This window comes from Heterodontus francisci, chromosome 17, assembly GCF_036365525.1.
Source record: "Heterodontus francisci isolate sHetFra1 chromosome 17, sHetFra1.hap1, whole genome shotgun sequence".
Taxonomy (NCBI): domain Eukaryota; kingdom Metazoa; phylum Chordata; class Chondrichthyes; order Heterodontiformes; family Heterodontidae; genus Heterodontus; species Heterodontus francisci.
This window is the reverse complement of record NC_090387.1, coordinates 22248177-22270176: the sequence shown is the minus strand read 5'-3', so window position 1 is coordinate 22270176 and position 22000 is coordinate 22248177. Positions and strand designations below refer to the sequence as shown.

Genomic DNA, 22000 nt, shown 5'->3' with positions numbered 1-22000 from the left:
AGTAACACAAGTTGAAAAAGTCAGTTGGAAATTCAAAACAGTCCACATACACGCAAATTTTTTTCAGCAGGCATTATTGGAGCAGGATCCCAAGCTGTTAATTTCCCCCTTCCTGAAGCCACTGTATAATTTACTTTCAAATGTTTCAACTCAGTCAATATTTACCTGCACCAGGTGGCAGGTGTTCCATTGTATTCAATTGAGCTTATATCCTTTCACACATACCAGTAAACTCACCTGTGCTGCATATTCAGCAGCGCTGACAAAGGTGCTCATAGTTAGAGGTGTAACAGCTCCTGGCAACATTTCACTGCAACATCCAAAACGTTTCCATGTCACTCAAAGTTTTTCTCACCATAAACATCAGAACTGCATTTTACATGTTTTAAAGCATTGCTTTTTTAGGTGCAATTGTTGTATATTTCCACCTCAAAATAGTAACCTGTGGTATTAATTGATTTCTTATGGTGTTGCTTTTGGGCAGTGTAGGACCTGGATGCACAGTTACCGGCTGTAAAAATCCACAGACCACCCTTCACCCGCAACCCAGTTTGTTCCTGTAACCCTGCTGAAATGTGCAGGATCAGGGGAGGAGCCATGAGTAACAGACTGGGTGTGCCCCCCACCCCCCAACAACCCACTGAAGAGGCCAGAAACCCTGGCTGAAGCATGCTAGACCAGAAAGGGTTGTCAACTCTCCCCTGGAAATGGGAACTGGTCGCCCCCAGTAGAGATGGACATCAAATGTAAACTGAACTTAGGGGTCAGCTATATATAATATTTTTAAAAATCAACCCCATTTTTAGAGATCTAAGCCCTGGTCCCAGCTTGGACTCCCAAGTGGATCCCTCATCAGACTTGTCCTGCCAAGCATACCGACGTTGGCCCAATGCTGGGACCCAATTAAGGACTGGAGCATGGGACATCTTGACAAAGCACATTTCTCAGCGTGGCCTCTTGTTGTATCAAAGACCTTGTAGGGGCAGGTGGAAACTCCATCCCCACAAGCCCAACCTGGAAACTTTCAATCCACAGCTGAGATTTGGCATCTCCAGGTCCCAGCCAAGTGACCATTCAAGTGGATTCCCACTGAAGTCATGGAGTCCACGTCCTGAGATGTTTACTGGTCAGTAGTTGAGCCATAAAGGCAGGATCAGATAGCTAAAACAAGGTTCAATAATACATGGAAACGATAGCCTGTGATCCCTGTTCATTTATTTCTGATTTCAATTGGCATTTATATTTTAAAGTGGATATTTACAAAAGTTACAGTGGCTGGACATCCAGGTTGGAATTTTCCACTTTGGTATTAACTCCAGAGTTTAACATTTGGACCATTAATTAACACAACTTAAATAGCGACTGAACAATAAAAAGATAAAAACAGCTATGTACCCAATATTGGAGGTCGTCATCCAGAGGTAGTCTAAGGACAAAGGGGAATCAAACTCATGCATCAGCTCAAACTCGGACTCAATGCCAAGGGTCGTCACTGGCCTGGCCTGATTTAAAAAAAAGTGACAAGATCTTGCATTTATATGGTGCCTTTATTGTAGTCATCAGTGTGATAATCACACAACAAAAGCAATTTCCTTGCATATTCCAACATTAAGAAGACTTATTATGAACCGATTTCATAGATTGGTAATGAATGTTGTGATAATTGGGAGAGAATTTCTATGCCAAAGATAACCTTGTGATGTGTGTTGATAATTGGTTGAGAGGTAGGAGACAGAGCATAGGTATAAAGGGAACATTCTCTGATTAGATTAAAAGGATGTGACATGTGATGTCCTTCAGCGACCTGAGAAAGATAAATTGGAATATTTTCTTAATGGTGAGAGACCAGGAGTTGTGGAGAAGCAAAAGGATTTAGATGACTATGCACATTAATCAGTAAAAATGAATGTTCAGGTACAAAAAGTAATCAAAAAGCCTAATGGAATGTTGGCCTTCATCTCAAGGGGCTTGGGATTCAAAAGTGAGAAAGTGATTCTCAGTTGTTCAGCTTCAGCTGAGCCTCAATGTCAGGCAAACCCCCCCAACTGCCAAGACTGAGGCACACATTATTTCACCATATAACATTAAAACTTAAAATTGTGGCTAGGAAGAAAAGGGGGCCTATCACAAGGCGTTGCCAAGCCCTGACTGGAAAGACATTTGCATAGTAACAGACAGTACTTGGAACGGACAAAGGAGATATTCCCTGCTCCAATTTAATCCACAATGGACTTCTGATTACCAGATGTTGAAGCATTCCAGGTTAACTACTAAGATGGCCAAATACACAAACAGATGTGGTCAGTCCAGTTTAGTCAGTTTTTTGAATTTGAACTGGCCACGGGGTTAAAACTCAGAAAGCTGTTAGCTCCTGAACTGAAAAGATCTCTCTCCTGTCTGCTCTCATCTCACTCTCACCAGCTTCGGAAACCATTGAAGACAGATGAACCCCAAGAGAGAAAAGTCTCCTACAGTGAACAAGGGTTAAGAAGAATACTAGACCCCAACAAAAAGCAAGACTACCTACAATCAAGGATCCTACAGTGAGCTCGAAGAACAGTAAAAAAAAACCCTCTTCAGAGATTGCCTCAAACCTCTCCATTTTATTTTTCTTGCCTTTTCTGTCTCTATTTACATGTGTGTATCGCGTATGTATGCTGGTGTGGGGCACGGTGTATATCCGTAGGCATTAACCAATTTAGAGTTTAAGAAGTTTAATAAAGTTCACTTTTCTTCCTTAAACCTCAGAAAACCTGGTGTGTTTATTTCTTTTCCATATAATTGGAAAGTGGTGAACAAGGATTCACAAAGGGGGAGCTCAAAACACAGTGTGTTTAAAATTAAACCTTGTTACAATAAGACCAGGTGAAGACAGTAAAAGACCCCCAGACACCTTTCTCACCTGGTCTTAACACTCAGTCAAACCTCATCTGAAATACTGGGCTGTCAGCCCCTCCGACATCAGGGGTCGTGGCAGGGTGGGAGGCAGGAAAATGTCTCCGGCAGAGGCCCGCCATGGGCCTCGACGCCGGGAAGGCCCGGCCCGATATTGGTGGTCGTGGCGGTGAGGCCACATGGTGGACCGCACCCCACTCCCCCACCCCACCCCCGCTGCTCAGTGATGGGACCAACATTTGCATATGGTAATTTATTTAAATTAATGAATTAAATACCTAGCCGCTCCCACCGTCCTTTTTGGTGCCATATTGGTGGTGGCAGCCAGCACTCCCAAGCCTTCGGATCTCTGTTTGGAGATCCGATGCAGGTGACTGCACTGTATTTCAGTGTAGGGTGGGGGGGGGCGGGGGAGGAATTGGGGTCAAACTAATATGATTGGTGGAAGGGATGGTGGGAAGGGGTTGAAGTTAAAAGTTTGTGAACTTTGGGGAGGGGGTGAAGGTCAGGTACACAAGTATTTTGGTGGGCGAGAGGGCTAGAAACATGTATGTAATTTTTTTAAAGTAAATTTTAATGCATTATCGCATTATATTTAAAACTTTAAATTGAAGTGTAGGACTCGAAGCCCTTTAAAAATGGTGCGGCGCCTGTGCAGTGGCACCTGATGTCAGGGATGGGGACGGACCACCCGCTCCCTCCACGTCATCAGGAGGTGCGGTCCACCCCAGCCTTTTAAATGAGCCGCCGTGAACAGCTGCTCCGCGACATTTGGTCTGCGCGGGCGATCTGCCATTTTTGAAGCTTGCCGCCGTTTGTAAAATCTGGCCCACTGGGAGGAATTTTATGCTCTCCCTGCGGAGGCTTTGGAGGCGGGGAGAGCATAAAATTGGGGGGTTGGGTGGGATGGTGGCGGGGTCAGGTCGGGGGTGGGGGGTGGCTCTGGCTACCATCCCACCACCGCCAAAATTGTCTTCAGGTTCCACCACCAATTGAAGCCCTTAACTGGCAAATAATCCCCAATTGAGGGCTTCATTCCGCCACCACAATTAGCCATGCGGCGGGCGGTCCTGTCTGTGGTGGGTGGGGGGGGGCGGCTGCTGAGAGCCAATCCATGCCTTTGCTAGTGACCCCCCTACAACCACCTGCCCCATGACCCGCACCCTGCAAGACCCCTCCCACCCTGACCTGGGTCCAGCTTCTGGGCCTCTAGTAGGCACCCTTCTGGCAGCAGCCACCGCCTCCATGGTGGAGATGCTCACTGCTGGCCTCTGATTGACTGGCAGTTCGCCAAGGGTGGGACTTCCGATGATGGGGTCCTTGATCCTGTGGACGGCCCGTTGCTGTCCACCTAAGTGCCTGATTCGGCAGGCCTTCTGGAGCAGAGGCGACACAGGGATCTCGGCATTCCTTTTTCCGCATTGAACCTCAAGAAAGATATATTAGCTTTGTAGTTGGTGCAGCAAAGGTTCACCAAAATGACAGCAGGGTTTAGAGAGCTAAATTGTAAGGGCAGGTGGCACAAACTGGCCTTTTATTCCCTTGAGTTTAGAAGGTGATCTAATTGAGGTGTTTTACGTGAAAAAGGGATTTGATAGGGTAGATACAGAGAAACGATTTTCTCTGGTGGGGAAATTCAGACCAAGGGAGCATAATTTTAAAATTAGAGATAGGCTTTTTAGGAGTGAAATCCGGAAGCAGTTTTTCCACATCATGGGCGGTATTTTATGCTCTCTCCCGTAGGGCATTTGGAGACGGGGAAGGCATTAATTAGGCGGGATGGTGGCAAAAGGGGACTCCCATCTTCCTGCCTGCACTCCAATTAAGTCCCCACCGCCAACTTAAGGAGCGATTAATGCCCAATTAAGGGCCTCTTCCCGCTGCCGACGATATTAACCCAGCAGCGGACAGACCTGTTGCTACGCGGAGAGCATGACATGTGCGGGGTTGCTTGCGGTCTCCTGGGATGGTGGGGGTGGGGGTGGCGGGGGGGGGGTCCCTCATTCAGAGGAACTCATAGTGAAGGGGAGGGCTCCGCTGACAGCCACCTCCTGCCCTTGCTGTCGACGCCCCTACACCCCCTCCCCTGTGATTTCCCCCCCCTATGAAACGCCTCTTACCATCATTTACCTCTGACCTGGGTCACTCCGCGATCCTGGGCCTCCGGTGGGTGTTGTCCTGGCAGCAGCCATCACGTCCCTGGTGGCACTGCCAAGCAAAAGAGCTGCCGGCCAATCAGAGGCCAGCAACTCTCGGCAGACAGGACTTCCCACCCCCACGGTCCTGATCCCGGGAAAGGTCTGCTGGTGACCTGTTAAATGCCTGATTTGCTCGTCATATAGTGGGCCTTCTCCAAAAGAGGCAACGTGGGTCTCTCGCTGGCTCTCAGCTGGTGGACGAGACTCCCATTGCCTCCATAAAATTCCCTCCAAAGGGTAGTTGATATCTGGAACTCCCCCCACAAAAGGCTGGTGGCTGGGGGTGGGGGTGGGGGGTGGGGGTGTCAATTGAAAATTTTAAAACTGAGATTGATAGATTTTTATTTGGTTAGGATATTAAGGAATATGGTGCCAAAGTGGGTAAATGAAGTTGAGGTAGAGAGCAGCTCTAATGTAGCTAAATGACAGAACGGGTTTGAGGGGATGTATGACCTACTCCTGTCCCTATGCTGATTGTCAGTGTAATGTCAGCATTTAATTGAGCCAAGCAACATTTTTGGCAGCAACATGAAGCAGAAATCATTCCAGCCAGTTTTCTGCCCAGAAATAAAATTCGTGCTCAAAGTACCTTACACATTTTGGGCTGTCTCACAATTTTCTCACCAAGTCATAAGCAAGCTCATGTAAATACATTATAATGAAGATCAGTGTCCCTGTAGCCCCAAGATGTGAAACCAAATAAAAATTACATAGCATTACAAACAATGTCCAGCTTAGAAAGAAGCCATTCAGCACAAGAAGTCGAAGCTGGTGTTTATGTTGAACATGAGCTGCTTCCCACAACTCTTCATCTCAACCAATCAGCATTCCTTTCTTCCTCATGTGTTCTGTAGCTTCCACTTAAATGCATCTTTGCTATTCACCCCAACTATTCCTTGTAGTAGCAGGTTGCACATTCTAACCACTTTCTGGATAACGAATGTCTCCTGGAGGTTTCTAATTGGATTTATTCATGACTATCTTATATTTATAACCTCTAGTTTTTGTGTTTTTTGTCCCCCAGGTAGATACATATCGATATTTACCCTATCAAACCCCTTTCATAATCTGTAAGATCTTTTAGGGTCACCCTCAGCCTTCTCTTTTCTATAGAAAAGAGCCCCAGCCTGTTCATTTTTTCCTGAGAAAGAGAACTTTTCTGTTCTGGAATCCTCCTTGTAACTCATATTTGTACCTTCTCTAGTGCCTTTATAAAATGGAGTCTAGAACTGTTCACAGTACATCAAGTGTGGTCTGACCAAGGTTCTATATAAATTTAATTCTTCTCAATTCCATTCCTCCATAAAATAAATACTCCTGTGCTTTGTTTGCTTTTTTCTAATGGGCTTATTAACCTGCATCACTACTTTTAGTGATTCGTGTATCTGTACCACTAGATCCCTTTGCCCCTCTAACCCATTCAGACTCTTATTTTCCAAGGACTACTTGGTCCCCTTTTTCTTACCAAAATGCACCACCTCACATTTGTCTATATTGGAATTAATTTGCCTATTACACACCTATTCTGCTCACCTGCCATAACTTGGGCAAAAGAGCTATGGAAATCCTGGGAAAATGGCACCGACATAATTGATGCATGTTTCCGTGGTTTCCATGTATCTTTTGTGATGTTACAGAGAATCAACAGGGGCAATCACGGTAAAGATGTCCCCCATGCCCCAGAAATACGAATCACCAGTAAACAAACACAGTTTGGAAAAAGCATATATATAATTAGAGTTATTTAACTCTCAAATCACACACAGTAAATGTCTCACCTGCAGTAAGTAAATGTTTGTATCTTTTACTGCCCATTCAATATCCCTTGAGTTCCCATAAGCTTTCTGTATCTGGTGTATAAAGACATTTTATCAGTAACAATGGCTGTTTATTGTTTTGAGAGGTTAATATAATATACTTACTAATTTGGTGTTCATTTCATGCATAACTGTTCCATTACAATAATAATTTATAATTCAAGAGATTTAACATCATTAAAAGCTGGAATTTAAATTAAAAGAACAAAATATAATTGTGTGAAACCTAACAATCCTTCTTGCTCCTGATCCAACAGTCAGCTATCAAGAGATAATGCTGAGCCTTGCTGAAATCTTTTTTATCTTCCACCAAAAACTCTCCTCTTGTTCCTGATTCCATCCGCCTACACAGCTCCCCACTCAGGCTGAACCAGATGCTGCAAAACCTTGAGGTTTTCTGTCCCTCTATTGATAAAGGGGAGTCGGTGGACGTAGTATACTTGGATTTTCAGAAAGCTTTTGATAAAGTCCCCCACAGGAGGTTGGTTAGCAAAATTAATGCACATGGGATAGGAGGTAATATACTGGCATGGATTAAGGATTAGTTAACAGGCAGAAAACAGAGAGTAGCTATAAACAGGTCATTTTCACATTGGCAGGCTGTGACTAGTGAGGTACTGCAAAGATCAGTACTTGGGCCCCAGCTGTTCACAATGATTTGGATGTGGGGACCAAATGTAATATTTCCAAGTTCACGGATGACACAAAATTAGGAGGGAATATGTGTTGTGAGGAAGATGCAAAGTGGCTTCAAGGGGATTTGGACAGACTTAGTCAATGGGCAAGAACATGGCAGATGGAATTTAATGTGGAAAAATATGAGTAATCCACTTTGGTAGGAGGAACAGATGTGCAGGGTATTTCTTAAATGGTAAGAGATTAGAAAGTGTAGATGTACAAAGGGCCCTGGGCTTCCTCGTCAATAAGTCACTGAAAGCTAACATGCAGGTGCAGCAAACAATTAGGAAGGCTAATGGTATTAAATGGCACTTAAAGGGATAGACAGGGTAGATGCAGGTTTCCCCTGGTTGGGGAGTCTAGAACCAGGGGAAACAATTTCAAAATAAGGGGGAAGCCAATAAGGACTGAGATGAGGAAAAATTTCTTTACTCAGAGGGTTGTGAATCTTTGGAATTCTCTACCCCAGAGGGCTGTGGAAGTTCAGTCATTGAGTATGTTTAAAGCAGAGATTGACAGATTTCTAAATACAAATGACATAAAGGGATATGGAAATAGAATAGGAAAAAGGTATTGAAGTGGACGATCAGCCATGATCATTCTGAATGGTGGAACAGGCTCGATGGGCTGAATGGCCTACCCTTGCTCCAATGTTCCTATGTTCCTATTGCATCCATCTGTTCCACTTCCATAAGCACAAAGGGCCCCATTTTAACTCTAAGTGGAGGGGTTTTGAATGAGTTACAATGTCACCCAAAGATTGCAAGACAAATGGTTTTGTATCTATTCTGCTATTCAGTCCATGACGGTGACAATGCTGAGCTCTGAGTTTTAAGTAGCTCAGCAGCACCCCCAACAGGAGCTCAATGGACCTACAAATACCTGAAAGAGCAAAATGAAGGGAGAACACACAATGCAGCAACTTACTAAAATCAACAATTTCATCAAGGTGACAAAAGTTTTCCCAGAAGTTCTGAATCAGGACTGTTTGCCTGTACAGCACCTAGAGTATCACTTCCACTATCACTAAAAACTTAAACTTAAAAAACAATTTCATTTTAGTTTTAGCAGTCAAACTGACACTTATAGCAACAAAGGCTTTACGCTTAACAGAATAAAACCCATAAAGCACAACCATTGGTCTTTATGTTTATTCTAGATCGATTCTGATTATAAATGTAAGAGTCACCAATGGGAGATGGTCGGACCATATTCTGATTGCCACTTTGAAAACACTGTGAAACTATAAATGAGGTATAATGTAACAAGACCATCATAAACTCTCAGAATTTCATGGCGCAGAAGGAAGCCCTTCAGCCCATCACACCTGTGCTATCCTCCTGTTCTTTTTCCGCATCCTTCTAAATTTTCCCTTTTCAAATATTCATAAACTTCCCCTTGAAAAGCTATTATAGGTTCTGGGCTGGATCTTGTCATCCGGCTGCTGGCAGTAGCAGCGGATGCAGAAAATGGCGGCCGCCTTGCTCAGGATCCACGCTACCACGATTCCGCGGCAGGCGAGTACTTAGCATATTGATGGCAGCCGCCCACCACCCTCCCCACCCAATCACATGGCAGGGGGGGCCTCGGTGATTCCATGAACGTTCTCACCTGATTTGTGAGCAGGTGCTGGCACCATTTTTAAAAGGCTGCCAGCCCTGCAAACAAAATGCAAAGTTGCCCCCTTCCTCTCTCCGTGTATACACCGAATTCCAAGTTGATCCCTTTCCCCCCCATCTATACTCAAAATGCAAGGTTGATCCCTTCCCCTCCTTGGTGGCGCCAGCTTCTCCTGGATGGGAAAGCAAAGGCATTTGAGTGCCGCACGTCGTTCTGAAGTTCGGGAAGGGATGGGAAGATCGTGGCAGATGACCTGGTAATTTATGCAGAGAGCTATTTTAAATATTCTAACTAGGGTCCTGTCACAGAACAGCCGCCACAGAGTTTCCCCGCCACCGGGGAGGTCGGGTCTGGCAATCCGGCATCGGGTTCAGTGGCGGCCGCTGCCGCTCTGATTCTCCGGCCCCACCCCCGCCACAGAACCCGACATCGGGCTGAGCACAAGATCCGGCCCTCTGTTTCTGGTAAGACATTCAGTGTCCAAAGAATTTTTAAAAAATTCTCCTAATCTCTCCCTTCATTCTTTTGGTGATGATCTTAAGATGATGCCCTCTCATTATCAATTAACTGACCATTGGAAGTAGTTCGTTTTCGACTGGGGTAGAAATTGTTCTTATTTTATCCTAACCCTTTATAATTTTCAGCACAACTATCAGATCTCTTAATCTTCTCTGTTCTAATGAAAGGAGCTCTAGTTTATCTCTTTATAACTAAAGCCAACTAAAGACTTTCATCATTGGTATCATCTTAGTGATTTTCATCTGCATCCTTTATATGACCTTAATATTCTATATAAAATTACAGGCCCCAAAATGGAACAGAATACTCTAATCTTGGCCTAACTAATAAAGTTATAAGTTTAGTCTAATCTCTTTGCCTTTGTACAAGAATAGTGAAGCTTTGCTTCAATTGTATTGCAGGAGTAGTGAAGTCTTGCTTCAATTGTATGGAACCTTGGTTCGACCCCACCTGGAGTACTGTGTGCAGTTTTTGTCCTCTTACCTCAGGAAGGATATTATTTCCATAGCTGGAGTGCAACAAAGGTTCACCAGACTTGTTCCCAGGATGGTGGGACTGTCAGTTAATTAATTATTAATTTTAATTAATTAATTAATTTAATTAGTGATACAGCACTGAAACAGGCCCTTTAGCCCACCGCGTCTGTGCCGACCATCAACCACCCATTTATACTAATCCTACACTAATTCCATATTCCTACCACATCCCCACCTGTCCCTATATTTCCCTACCACCTACCCATACTAGGGGCAATTTATAATGGCCAATTAACCTATCAACCTGCAAGTCTTTTGGCATGTGGGAGGAAACCGGAGCACCCGGAGGAAACCCATGCAGACACAGGGAGAACTTGCAAACTCCACACAGGCAGTACCCGGAATTGAACCCGGGTCGCTGGAGCTGTGAGGCTGCGGTGCTAACCACTGTGCCACTGTGCCGCCCCATGTGTCCTATGAAGAGAGATTGGGGAAACTGGACCTGTATTCACCAGAGTTTCGAAGAATGAGAGGTGATCTCATTGAAACCTACAAAATACTTAAAGGGATAGACAGGGTAGATGCAGGTAAGATGTTTCCCCTAGTTGGTGAGTCTAGAACCAGGGGACACAATTTCAAAATAAGGGGGAAGCCACTTGGGACAGAGATGAGGAGAAATTTCTTTACTCAGAGGGTTGTGAATCTTTGGAATTCTCTACCCCACAGGGCTGTGTAAGCTCAGTCATTGAGTATGTTTAAAACAGAGATTAATAGAATTCTAAATACTAATGACATAAGGGCATACGAAAAGATAGTGTGGGAAAAAGGCATTGAAGTGGATGATCAGCTATGATCGTATTGAATGGTAGGGCAGGCTCGATGGACTGAATGGCCTACTCCTGCTCCTATTTTCCTATGCTACACCCCTATTTATAAAATCTGTTGCACAATATGTGTTTTTTTATAGCATTATCAACTTGCCCTCCCACTTTTAAATATATGTCTATCTGTGTTAAGTTCCAGAAAGCTTGTTGTGGAAGGATGATGCTGGAGCCTATCTCTACTCAGTTTCACATAATTGTGCAGAGTAAAAGGATTACTAACATGTATCTCCTCACTCAAAAACCACCACCAGTCTCAGTAGGTGTCTGCTTATAAGTGCTCAATTAACTCCCTCTACTTGCATATAATTAAACAATTGATACACAATTAGCAGATTAACAATCTGAATCAATCTAAGTCAATAAAAGCAAAATACTGCAGATGCTGGAAATCTGAAATACAAACAAGAAATGCTGGAAATACTCAGCAGGTCTGGCAGCATCTGTGGAGAGAGAAACAGAGTTAATGTTTCAGGTCAATGACCTTTCATGAGGCTAGGCTAGAAATGTATTTATGAACCATTAAGTCTCTCTGCTCCTTTACTCTTTCTGAAGTTTTATTATTTAGTGTATATATCCGTTCCTTATTTTTCCTCCCAAAGTCTGTCAGCTCACATTCTTTCACATTAAGTTTCATCTGACATCTACCTACACAACCTATTAAACTGTCCTATATCCTTCAGGAGACACATACAATCCTCTTCACAATTATTCACTCTCTATTTTTGTGTCATTTGCAAATTGACTACCACACTCTTGTTTGAAAACTGAAGTACTGTACTCATCTAGTACTTTTTAAATACATTTTGCACCTGTTTTGAACCAAGGTAATTTCAATAAATTTGTGTGTATGGCACTTTGTCATGGGAATGGAACTATTATAGCTGAACAGCTGAAGTGTGTTCACAAGGATCAATAGACTGGCATAAATGATCAAGGAAATTTGGGCATAGCATAATTACATGCACAACACACCAAGTTGCTTGCTTTTTTTAGATTGGGATTTACTTTCTGCTTTGGTTACATGTGTCTCTGGATGCAAATACACAGGAAATTCCACTCCACAGAACTTTAATGTTACTTTTGCTCCAGCCTATCTTTGGACAATTAAACCGACCATCATTATGACCCTTTTGCTCCTGTAACACAACATGGTTTCTACAGTTTGGCCGTCTATAACATACCTCCAACAGATTAACAGTTCCCTTGTTATTCCTTGACTATTTGGCTTTTGCACCTGTATCAATCCTACTTTATGGTGCTGTAACAGAATCTGGCATTAACACTGGGGTGGCGCAGTGGTTAGCACCGCAGCCTCACAGCTCCAGTGACCCGGGTTCAGTTCTGGGTACTGCCTGTGTGGAGTTTGCAAGTTTTCCCTGTGACTATGTGGGTTTCCGCTGACTGCTCCAGTTTCCTCCAACAGCCAAAGATTTGCAGGTTGATAGGTAAATTGGCCATTGTAAATTGCTCCTAGTGTAGGTAGGTGGTAGGGAATATGGGATTAATGTAGGAGGGGATGTGGTAGGGAATATGGGATTAATGTAGGATTAGTATAAATGGGTGGTTGATGGTCAGCACAGACTCGGTGGGCCGAAGGGCCTGTTTCAGTGCTGTGACTCTCTAATACACTGCCACACCACCTCCCTTTTTCCTACTTAATCTCTCATGAATATTTTGTAATCAGGAACCTTCAGCTGCAGGTCCTGCTACATCTCTACTCATGCCATTTTCACATACCCTGATGGATGGCCATGCACTTCCCTTCCTCAGTGATGTGCTCTGTCTGTGTGGTGACCACCTTCTAGATTGTGCATTGCATGAACCTTGCAGATGTTTCTCAGACCCAAGTGCCCTATGTTTGAGCACAGACTATTGGAGACACTCTTTGTATATGTGGTCACCGCAGACACATGAAACATCCCGGAACCTGTGCACTGCACATGTACTTCTCATCACAACCTGGTACCTGTAATTTTAATAGTGTCACATTATAAGAATTATGCATTTTTTCATGATACTCCAATTATAGTTATAGTGTGAATTATCTACATACTAATTATTTTCTGTAAGGAGATCAAAAAAATGCTTTGGAATCTAAATGTAACAAAATACAAACCTGAAGAGCGACTTGTCCTAATCTCAGAATGATATCCTCACTGATGCAGCACTGTGCAGCTTGTGATGTTAAAATATCTTCATACACAATCCCACCTTCAACTGGAATTAAAGCAAATTAATCCCATTAATTTTCATGACAAATTTGCATTGCACAGATTTTATACTTCCCATAGCTAAAGCAGTGTTACAAAGAAACAATCAAAGTTTGCGTCAACAAGTTTCAGATTCATAGCACTTGAAAGTCAACAGTGGCTCTGATAGCTACCCACCTGCTTGCACTGTCTGCTGCTTCTTTGTTCCCATTTCCTTCTTGATGATCTGGCATGGCCCTTTAGGACTGTGAGAGAGGGTGATGGTGTCTGGCGTGATATTACCACTCACCACAGACTAGAATAGGATAAGGAAAATATAGTCAAAATCTATCTGGAAAGATCTCTCTTCAATTTGTTACAAGGTTTTTATTTTTGTATTAAAAACTTAGAATGCTGTGTTTTAAAAAACTGAAAAAGGATTTTTCAGTGGACATTGACACCTGCAAATAGCTGAAATGTTTGGATGTTTTGAAAGAAAGCTGACTTTGTATACAAGGACAGGAAAGCAGGCAATTTCAAGGAAACCAGCAAGGGGTTTGACCTTCTCAGAGCAACCCTTTGAATGACAAGGGAGACTCTGGGCTGAATTTTATTAGCGCGCTTTGAACTTAGCGGCTTTCCGACACGGAAGCGCCACCGCTGAGCCCCCATGATATTTCGTGTGGGGGATCATTTAAATGAAGGGAGCTGAGTGGCCGCCCCCGATGACATAGAGTGGGTGGCCGCACCGTCTCCGGCAACGGTGTCCGGCACCACTATGCAGGGGCCGGCGCCATTTTTAAAGCACTTCAAGCCAGTAGCAAAAATTTAAATTTTTAAAGGTATAGGAATTTTCATCTGCTTATAAAAAATAAATAGAAGATGGAGGCCCTTTCCCAACCCTCCAAATGATTTTTTTTATTGCCCTATATTCAGAAAACTTATTTTATTCCCAACCCAAACTATCCCCCTTAACCTTCTCACATTTGCCCTTCAATCCCTTCCCACCATCCTCACAACCAATAAAAAGTGTTCTCCCCGCTCACTCCCCTCCCGCCCTGATAATTTTACTCCTCCCCCCTCCCCAGTAGTGACTCGCCTCTGAACTCCGAATGGAGTTCCAAAGGCATGCGATGTGTGGCTGGTGTGCTGGGACCAGGTAAGTTAAATTGCATTTTGTTCTAATGAATTTAAATATGTAAATGAAGGCAAAGCAGAGGTGGGGTCGCACCAAGGCCTCGCCGCTGCCAGTAAAATGCTGAGGGGCGTTGGTGTGGCGGGGGTTGTGGCGGGCTGCTCCCATAAGTATTTTACGGCCCCCTCCCCCACCATGGCCCCCGACATTGAGGGGCTGGTAAAATTCAACCCTTTATGTCTGGACATGTGAATTGTTCAGGAAGGTTTTGCTTTTCACTTCGGACCATTTACAAAGCCAGTGAGTTGGACAAAGAGCAGGCATTTGAAATTTGATTTTTGACCTGCCTGGCAATCAGAGAGGAAGACCCAGAAAAAGTGTTACTTCTCTCTGAAAAGGAATCCTGCATCTCTTGAGAAGGAATCCTGTAATTCAAACATTACAGATTCCTATTGTCTTCTGTCTCTGAAGAATCCCTGCATCAAATGTGGTTCCTGTTGCCTCCTGTGTTTTAAGAAATGCTGAAATCGGAAGAAACCTTCTACTGCTATACTGCTGCTGTAAAGCCTAAGAAGACTTGTTGCTACACCCCTGATGAACGACCTATGTGAAGTCTGTTGCAGTTGAATTGCCTTGAATGCCTACCCATCACAGACTGTTCATCAACCTTGCCTGGAGAGACTTTGAGTAGCATCCGACGATTCGACTCTGGGACACCTCACTAAACCAAAGAGCTTCCTACCAGAATGTGACAAACTAAGTTATTTTATTATTCCTTCTATTCCTATGAAACAGCTGTAAACCAAAATCCTTTTTCCCTGGTTAACTGTTTTTTTGAATGTATGTGGATGTGCATGAGGGCTGAGGAAATAAGGAGTTTTTTGTATATAGATTTATCTCATTATTGGTTAAGATTTGTTTCTAAACAAAAAGGTAATTTTGTTATTGATTGAAGAAATCTGGCTGGTGTGCTTTATTCTGAGGGACAAATAGAGTATGTAATTAGCTGTTTTTTGGTAGGTGGGAAAATTTATTGATACGCTGTGACCCGTGGAGAAGTGGGACTGAATTAACAGTGCACTCCTCCCGCCTCGGTCGTAACAAATTCATGGTTGTTTAAGGTAAATATATTTGTAACTTATTTTTCTATCTGCACCCCTCCCCCTACCCCCTCCAGTGGAGAGGACTGATAGAAAAACAGAAATGTTTATGTGTTGAGGTGGTAGGGAAACAGTCAAAATGTGATTTGAGGTAGGACCATCATCAAAGAGCTGGTTCCTCTGAGAGAAATCTGTGTGAAATTTTCAGGTGAGCTGGGATTCTGAAATGTATCTTTCAGGTCACACCAGCCTGCAGGGTAATATACAATGCTTGGGGCAGCTAAGAATGGCTCTTAGTACAAACATAATCACTTGATTGAACAGTTCAGATCAAGGGATTATTTTCCACTCAGCAGAGAGTAAATCAATAGCACATTTGGATTACAATCTGACAGTTTCCAAAGGCATCTCCCAATTTACTCCGATGAAGTTCCGATGAAGGATCACTGACCCGAAACGTTAACTCTGCTTCTCTTTCCACAGATGCTGCCAGACCTGCTGAGTGGTTCCAGCATTTCTTGTTTTTATTCCAATTTACTAGATTGTTTCAGATACACTTCCTTTCTGATACTGAATGATTCAGCAGAGAGTAATCTTCTGGAAGTGGTTTCAGGTTTCAGGAATGTTCCCTGAATTATTGCAATTTTGGATGAGGGCTTATCACTGGGATGGAAATGGGCTAACAACTTCTGGACTACAGCCTGCAGTCCAGTAAGTTGTAAAAATGCAGCTGTAGTATTCATTAAGGAGTGATTCACTGAAGATAAATTGATATTTTGTAGTCTTTACTTCAACAAAGATGTGGCATTATTAAGCCTTTCAGACAGTTTTGATTATGCAAGTAAATTCAAAATAGCTCCAAGATCTAGCTATCATAAGGCTTTCATTAAATATTGGATCAAACTATTCAGTACAGAGCATGTCCGTGTGCTATACGTGTGCATATTCCATTGAAGGGACTGATTGCTCAGTCCTGATGAGTACAACTGATGTTATTTGTTAGTTTATATTTACTGTATGAAATTATTTTTAAAGATGAAACAAAGTGGTAGATTTTTGCAAAAGCCAGGTAGTCCTGCCGCTGGGACCAAAAACAGGTCCTGAGCCCATCCCGATGTACAGTGGGACCCCAGGCAGCATTTTTACCAGCAGTGGTCAATTTAGAGGCTGGTGCCGAGTCTTCCATCCAGTTGAGGATGGCAGCCTGCCTCTCAGAGCTGCCGACCCCATTCAGAGGACTGGCAGCTTGGCAGCCTCTCCCACCCTGGGAACCCACTGGGAGGCTGCCACAATTTATCTGACGGTCTTCCCACATGATGGGGGCCCATCCCGATGCTGATAAAATGCCAGAGAGAAGGGAAGTGGCTGTTAATTGGTGAATTAATTGGTTTAATTGACTGCCAGCCCCGGGCAGCGGGGGCTGTGCCGCTGATGCTCCCACCGTTGAGAATATCCTACAGCAGCAGGAAGGCGTCGGGCTCCCCTCCCAATGCCTTCTGCTGCTATTTTACAAAGCCTTCAGTCTCCCAGCCTGTTCCCAGAGGGCTGGCAAAATTCAACCCAAAGAATGAAATTACTTAAGAAGGAACTCTGCAATTTAGTTAAGCTTGAAGTTGCAGTAGGATTTCCTTTAATCTTTTCAGTAGTCAGTTTACAAGGGTTTATATTTCAGTGTTAAGCTTCAGCTAATGTGACAGGTTGGCTCAGGTGATAGCTCTCCAACCCTTGGTCAAAAGGTTGCAATTCTAATCCCTACTCCAGAGTACTCAATATATCCTTATATTTCAGAACTGTACAAAAATTTCATGGAGGAGAATTCTCTTGGTAGCTGGCCATGTATTCTTCCCAACAAAAGCAGACTTACATCATTCCTCTCATTGCTATTGCCACACTTCAACATAATTCATTGTATGTGCAGTGTGCCAATATAGGAGAGTATGCTATGTTAATGCAAATGCTTTCTTTAAGCAAAACTGGATGCATTATTGTCTGGAAGCACTCATAAGATATGAAAACAGTTACATTTGGGACATGGATCCCTTGAATTGAGTTTATACACCAGGGTGAGTTGCAGATAAGGGCACAAGCGACTCAATAAGAACATGCAGAGGGATCAATGGACAGTTGTGTGTAGTCATTTATAAATATATGTACAGATGAGGATGCTGCCAGTCCCTGGCAGATGTCCAATAGTTGGTTTGTCCAAATGTCTCCAATGGCAGCAGAGAGAGAACCAGATACTGCTGATGGATTTATTGATGTTCCTCAACTTTCAAATACATGTAAATACATTGCGTTTCAAAATCAGAACATAAGTTGTAGTATCTCACCTCTCCGAGACCATAGTTTGCATTGATAATCAGCCTGCCTGGGTGTCCAGTGAGAGGATCACAGGTAAATAATACACCTGTAGCAACATTGTGAAGCAAACATGATATTAAAGTAATAGTACCACACTAGTGGTGCAAAACCTGAATCTTTATGGAAAATTTCTTGCTTAGATTAACAGTACACATTTCAGCACTGTTCTAACTTAGGACTTTTAGAGAAGAGAGACTGCAAAATGAGTAAAATCAGAGTATTATGCTTAAACCTGGTAGGCAGGTTGACTATATTCACATTTGCTAAATTTGTGCATAACCTCATCCAATGTACTAACAGAAGAATGCATGGGTGGGTTAATGTCTACTGAAGTTCTCTAAGTTTGCTTCTTCTACAGACCAGGAAGAACTATACATAAGCTTATAAGAATCTTTAGGAAAAGGCCAATCGACAAACTCCATCCTTTATCATAGATTTATACCATCTACCCACATTCTCACTATTCCCTCAATATTATTATTGACTCTACTTAATCTACCAAGGGAAATGGCTCAATAAATGCTCCCAGACCCTGAAAATAATGGAGCTAAATCTCCAGAATATTTATCTGCACATTTGTATGATTTGTGTGACCTTCCAACCTCCCCCCTCACATTTATCTAGCTTATCCTTGAAGGACTAAGTCAAAACAGCATCAACTGCCCTGTGCTTTGAATACATCCTAAATAACTGAGCAAAATGTTTCTATTCTCTATCTTTGCTTAAGGCTTAGTAACTTTGAACCCCTGACCTCCAGTCATGCACCCATAGTGAAACTCAAATAGTTTGTTCATAGACATATGATCTGTATTATCTCTCGTCATTTTAAAGCATCTAATGAAAGTAACATGCAATTTTAAAGGGGTAAGCCTTTATCCAGACCAAATGTGACATATGTTGGAGCTAATTTTCAGCTTCACCCCTTGAGCAAGTAACTGGCGGAGTTTACTGACTCCAATATAACACATATTGGGCAGGTGATCTGCTCTGCCAACTTGTCGCCCAAAGTTGAAATTACTTCTGTGCCATCCTCAATAGAAGTGGCAGGGCTTACCTGCTGTCTGAGCTGATACCATCTGTTGAATTACCACGCCCATGCTTGATGGCACTGGTTGCCCCCTTTGGTTGCGATATTGCACGGCTTGGAATGAGTAGAGAGAGGCCCAACATTTCTGGACAGCGTAACACACCTGGGGAAGCAAAGATTCATTCGGTAATCATAAAAATTACAAACAAAGTCTACTTTGTCATTGTCTTTAAACCAGAAAGTTCTTAGTCTGGACATTGTTTCTTTTCTGATTGAAAGAAAATAGCGAGGTAGATGAAAGATTGGGGAGGCAGTTTAAATAGCAGAGTCTGTCTCTCAACCCTGACATTATGGGCTGGAATGAGAAGGTGACCTGTTCTGGGAATCTGCTTTCCAAAGTGAGATTTTCCAATCTTTAATAAGTGCACTAAATGGTACGCAGTACCGAAGGAAGCCATCCCAATAGAGGGAATTTTCATTATCTTGTTCCAGTACCAAGTTTCATGAACAAAATGTGCTGTTGATTCCAGTAATGGAAATAATTGAGAAAACAATTCACGGCATCACCTACAGCCTGAAGCTATGCGAATGGAATGCTCTGTAAAAGTAAATAAAAAATTGCTGAATAAATCGTATCAAATGCTTGCACTAAAACTTTTAGTTACTCAAAAAAATTTTGATCGGGTCAATTCTGGATCCAATCAGCCACTTGGGTGACTTTATCTATGGGGATCTTACATTTTCTTGTCTGACAACCTTGGTTCAAACATGGACAAAAGAGCCGAATGCCAGAGGTGAGGTGAGAATGGCTGCCCTTGACATCAAGGAGCACTTGAATGACTGTGGCATCAAGAAACCCAAGTAAAATGAAGTCATTGGGAATCAGGGAGAAACCTTTCGACTGGCTGCAGTCACACCTAGCACAAAGGATGATGGTTGCATGTTTTGAGGTGAATCACCTCAGCCAGAGGACATCGTTACAGGAGTTCTCCAAGTAGTGTCCTAGATCCAACCATCTTGAGTTACAGGCTTCCTATCAGCAAAGGAGCCTTTTTCCAAAGCAGTGATTCTCCACAGAGTGTTGAAACTCCTCTTCCTGGTTTTTTTCTCTCTCTTTAGGCATAAACAGCAACAAGGGTTTTAGCTCCCATATCTTTGATTTGCAAATCTTCAAAGTTCGTTTAACTTCGTGAAGAGATTAGAACTTCCTTTGATACAGGAATTATTTTTCTAGAGAAAGAGTTTCTGGGCTGTTTTCCTACCCTTTCTAGCAGAAAACTGGTCCTTTGATTTCTTTCAGAGAGAGTTCTTTTTCTCTGGTCTCTCGAACAGGTTCCAGCCAAAACTGTTCTTTTCTTGCAAAAGAGAAACTAAAAACTCCCCAGCAGCCAGTCATGTGACAGTCATTTCTCTCTGCTGAGTGGCTTGGAAAAACAGATTGCCTTGCAGACTGTGCGCCACCCAGTTCAGCATTCAACGTTCTCAGAGAAATCCTTCTCAGTCTTTCAAAACACAGAACTCCAAGTTTTCTTTTTAAAAACAAAGCACTTATAACAAAAGGAGGATTAATTGATTGAACATGTGGCTGGAGAATTGGTGTAGGAAGGAGAGCATCAGATTTCTGAGGCATTGGGACTGGTTCTGGGCCAGGTGGGACCTGTACAAGATGGACAGGCTACACCATGGCAGGACTGGAACTAATATCCTCGCAGGGAGATTTGCTAGTGCTGTTGGGGAGGGTATAAACTAGCTTGTCAGGGGGATGGGAACCAGACGGGTAGCTCAAACTGGAAGGAAGTAAAGCTGGTAACAGGAGGTAGAAAAGTAGCAAGTGACATTAAAAGGCAGGCAAAATAAAGGCGAGCATCAAGTAGGTTTAGAATGCAGAATAATATCAAGAAGACAAGGTTAAGGGCACTCTACCTGAATGCAGGCAGCATTTGCAACAAGTTAAATGATTTAAAGGCACAAATAGATGTAAATGGGCATGATCTAATTGCCATTATGGAAACACCAAAACTTGGAACTGAATATTCAAGGTTATTTGACATTTAGGAAGGACAGGAAAAAAGGAAAGGAGGTTGTGTTGCACTGATAATAAGGGATGGGATCAGTATATTAGTAAGGGAGGATCTCAGATTGGAAGAACAAAATGTGGAATCTGTTTGGGTGCAGCTAAAAAACAGCAAGGGGCAAAAAACATTGGTAGGAGTTGTTTATAGGCCACCAAACAGTAGTGATAGTGTGGGGCATGGGATTCATCAGGAGATTAGAGAAGCATGTAGCATGGGTAATACAGTAATTATGGGCAACTTCAATCTGCACATAGACTAATGCTGTGGAGGACACGTTTCTGGAATGTGTTAGAGATGGTTTTCCAGAGCAGAATATTAAGGAACTGACTAGAGAACAGGCTGTTTTAGATTTAGTATTACATGATGAGAAAGGGATAATTAAAAATCTTGTTGTAAAAGAACATCTAGTGATGAGTGACCATAATATGATAGAATTTTACATTATGTTTGAAAGTGAGGTAATTCAATCTGAAGCCAGGGTGTTAAATTTGAACAAAGGAAGTTATGGAGATATGAGGGTCAAATTGGCTGAGGTGGATTGGGAAAATACGTTAAAAGGTATGACAGTGCATAGACAATGGATAGAGTTCAAATAATTATTACATAGTTTACAGCAACTATACATTCCTTCAAGGCACAAAAACCCCAAAAGTAAAGGCAGTCAACTGTGGCCAACAAAGGATGTTAAGGGTTGTACAAGATTCAAAGAAAAGGCCTATAAAGTTGCCAGAAATAGTAGTAAACCTGAGGATTGGGAGGATTTAAGACTAGAGCAAAGGAGAGTCAAGAAACTGATAAAGAAATGGAGAATAGAAAATGAATGTAAACTAGCATAGAACATAAAAATGGACTGTAAAAGCTTCTATAGCAATGTAAAGAGGAAACGTTTGGCTCAGGCAAATGTGGATCTATTACAGGCAGTGTCAGGAGAATTTATAATGGGGAATAGAGAAATGGCAGAGAAGCTAAATGATTACTTGAAACAAAAACAAGAAATGCTGGATTCACTCCACCTTTAATAAGTGC

At 42.7% G+C, this 22000-nt stretch overlaps 1 protein-coding gene across 1 annotated transcript in view; it reads right to left on the bottom strand.

Annotated features, from left to right (window-relative positions):
• Positions 1 to 22000, bottom strand: part of LOC137378755 (rifampicin phosphotransferase-like) — a 108964-nt gene that overhangs the window by 42564 nt on the left and 44400 nt on the right. The window contains exons 15-21 of the mRNA XM_068049134.1: positions 18927 to 19062; positions 17842 to 17918; positions 13475 to 13592; positions 13204 to 13304; positions 6872 to 6943; positions 1396 to 1502; positions 238 to 310 (exon numbers count right to left, since the gene is read on the bottom strand). Coding sequence (XP_067905235.1) covers positions 238 to 310; positions 1396 to 1502; positions 6872 to 6943; positions 13204 to 13304; positions 13475 to 13592; positions 17842 to 17918; positions 18927 to 19062 — 684 coding nt within the window. The remainder of the gene's footprint in view (positions 1 to 237; positions 311 to 1395; positions 1503 to 6871; positions 6944 to 13203; positions 13305 to 13474; positions 13593 to 17841; positions 17919 to 18926; positions 19063 to 22000) is intronic.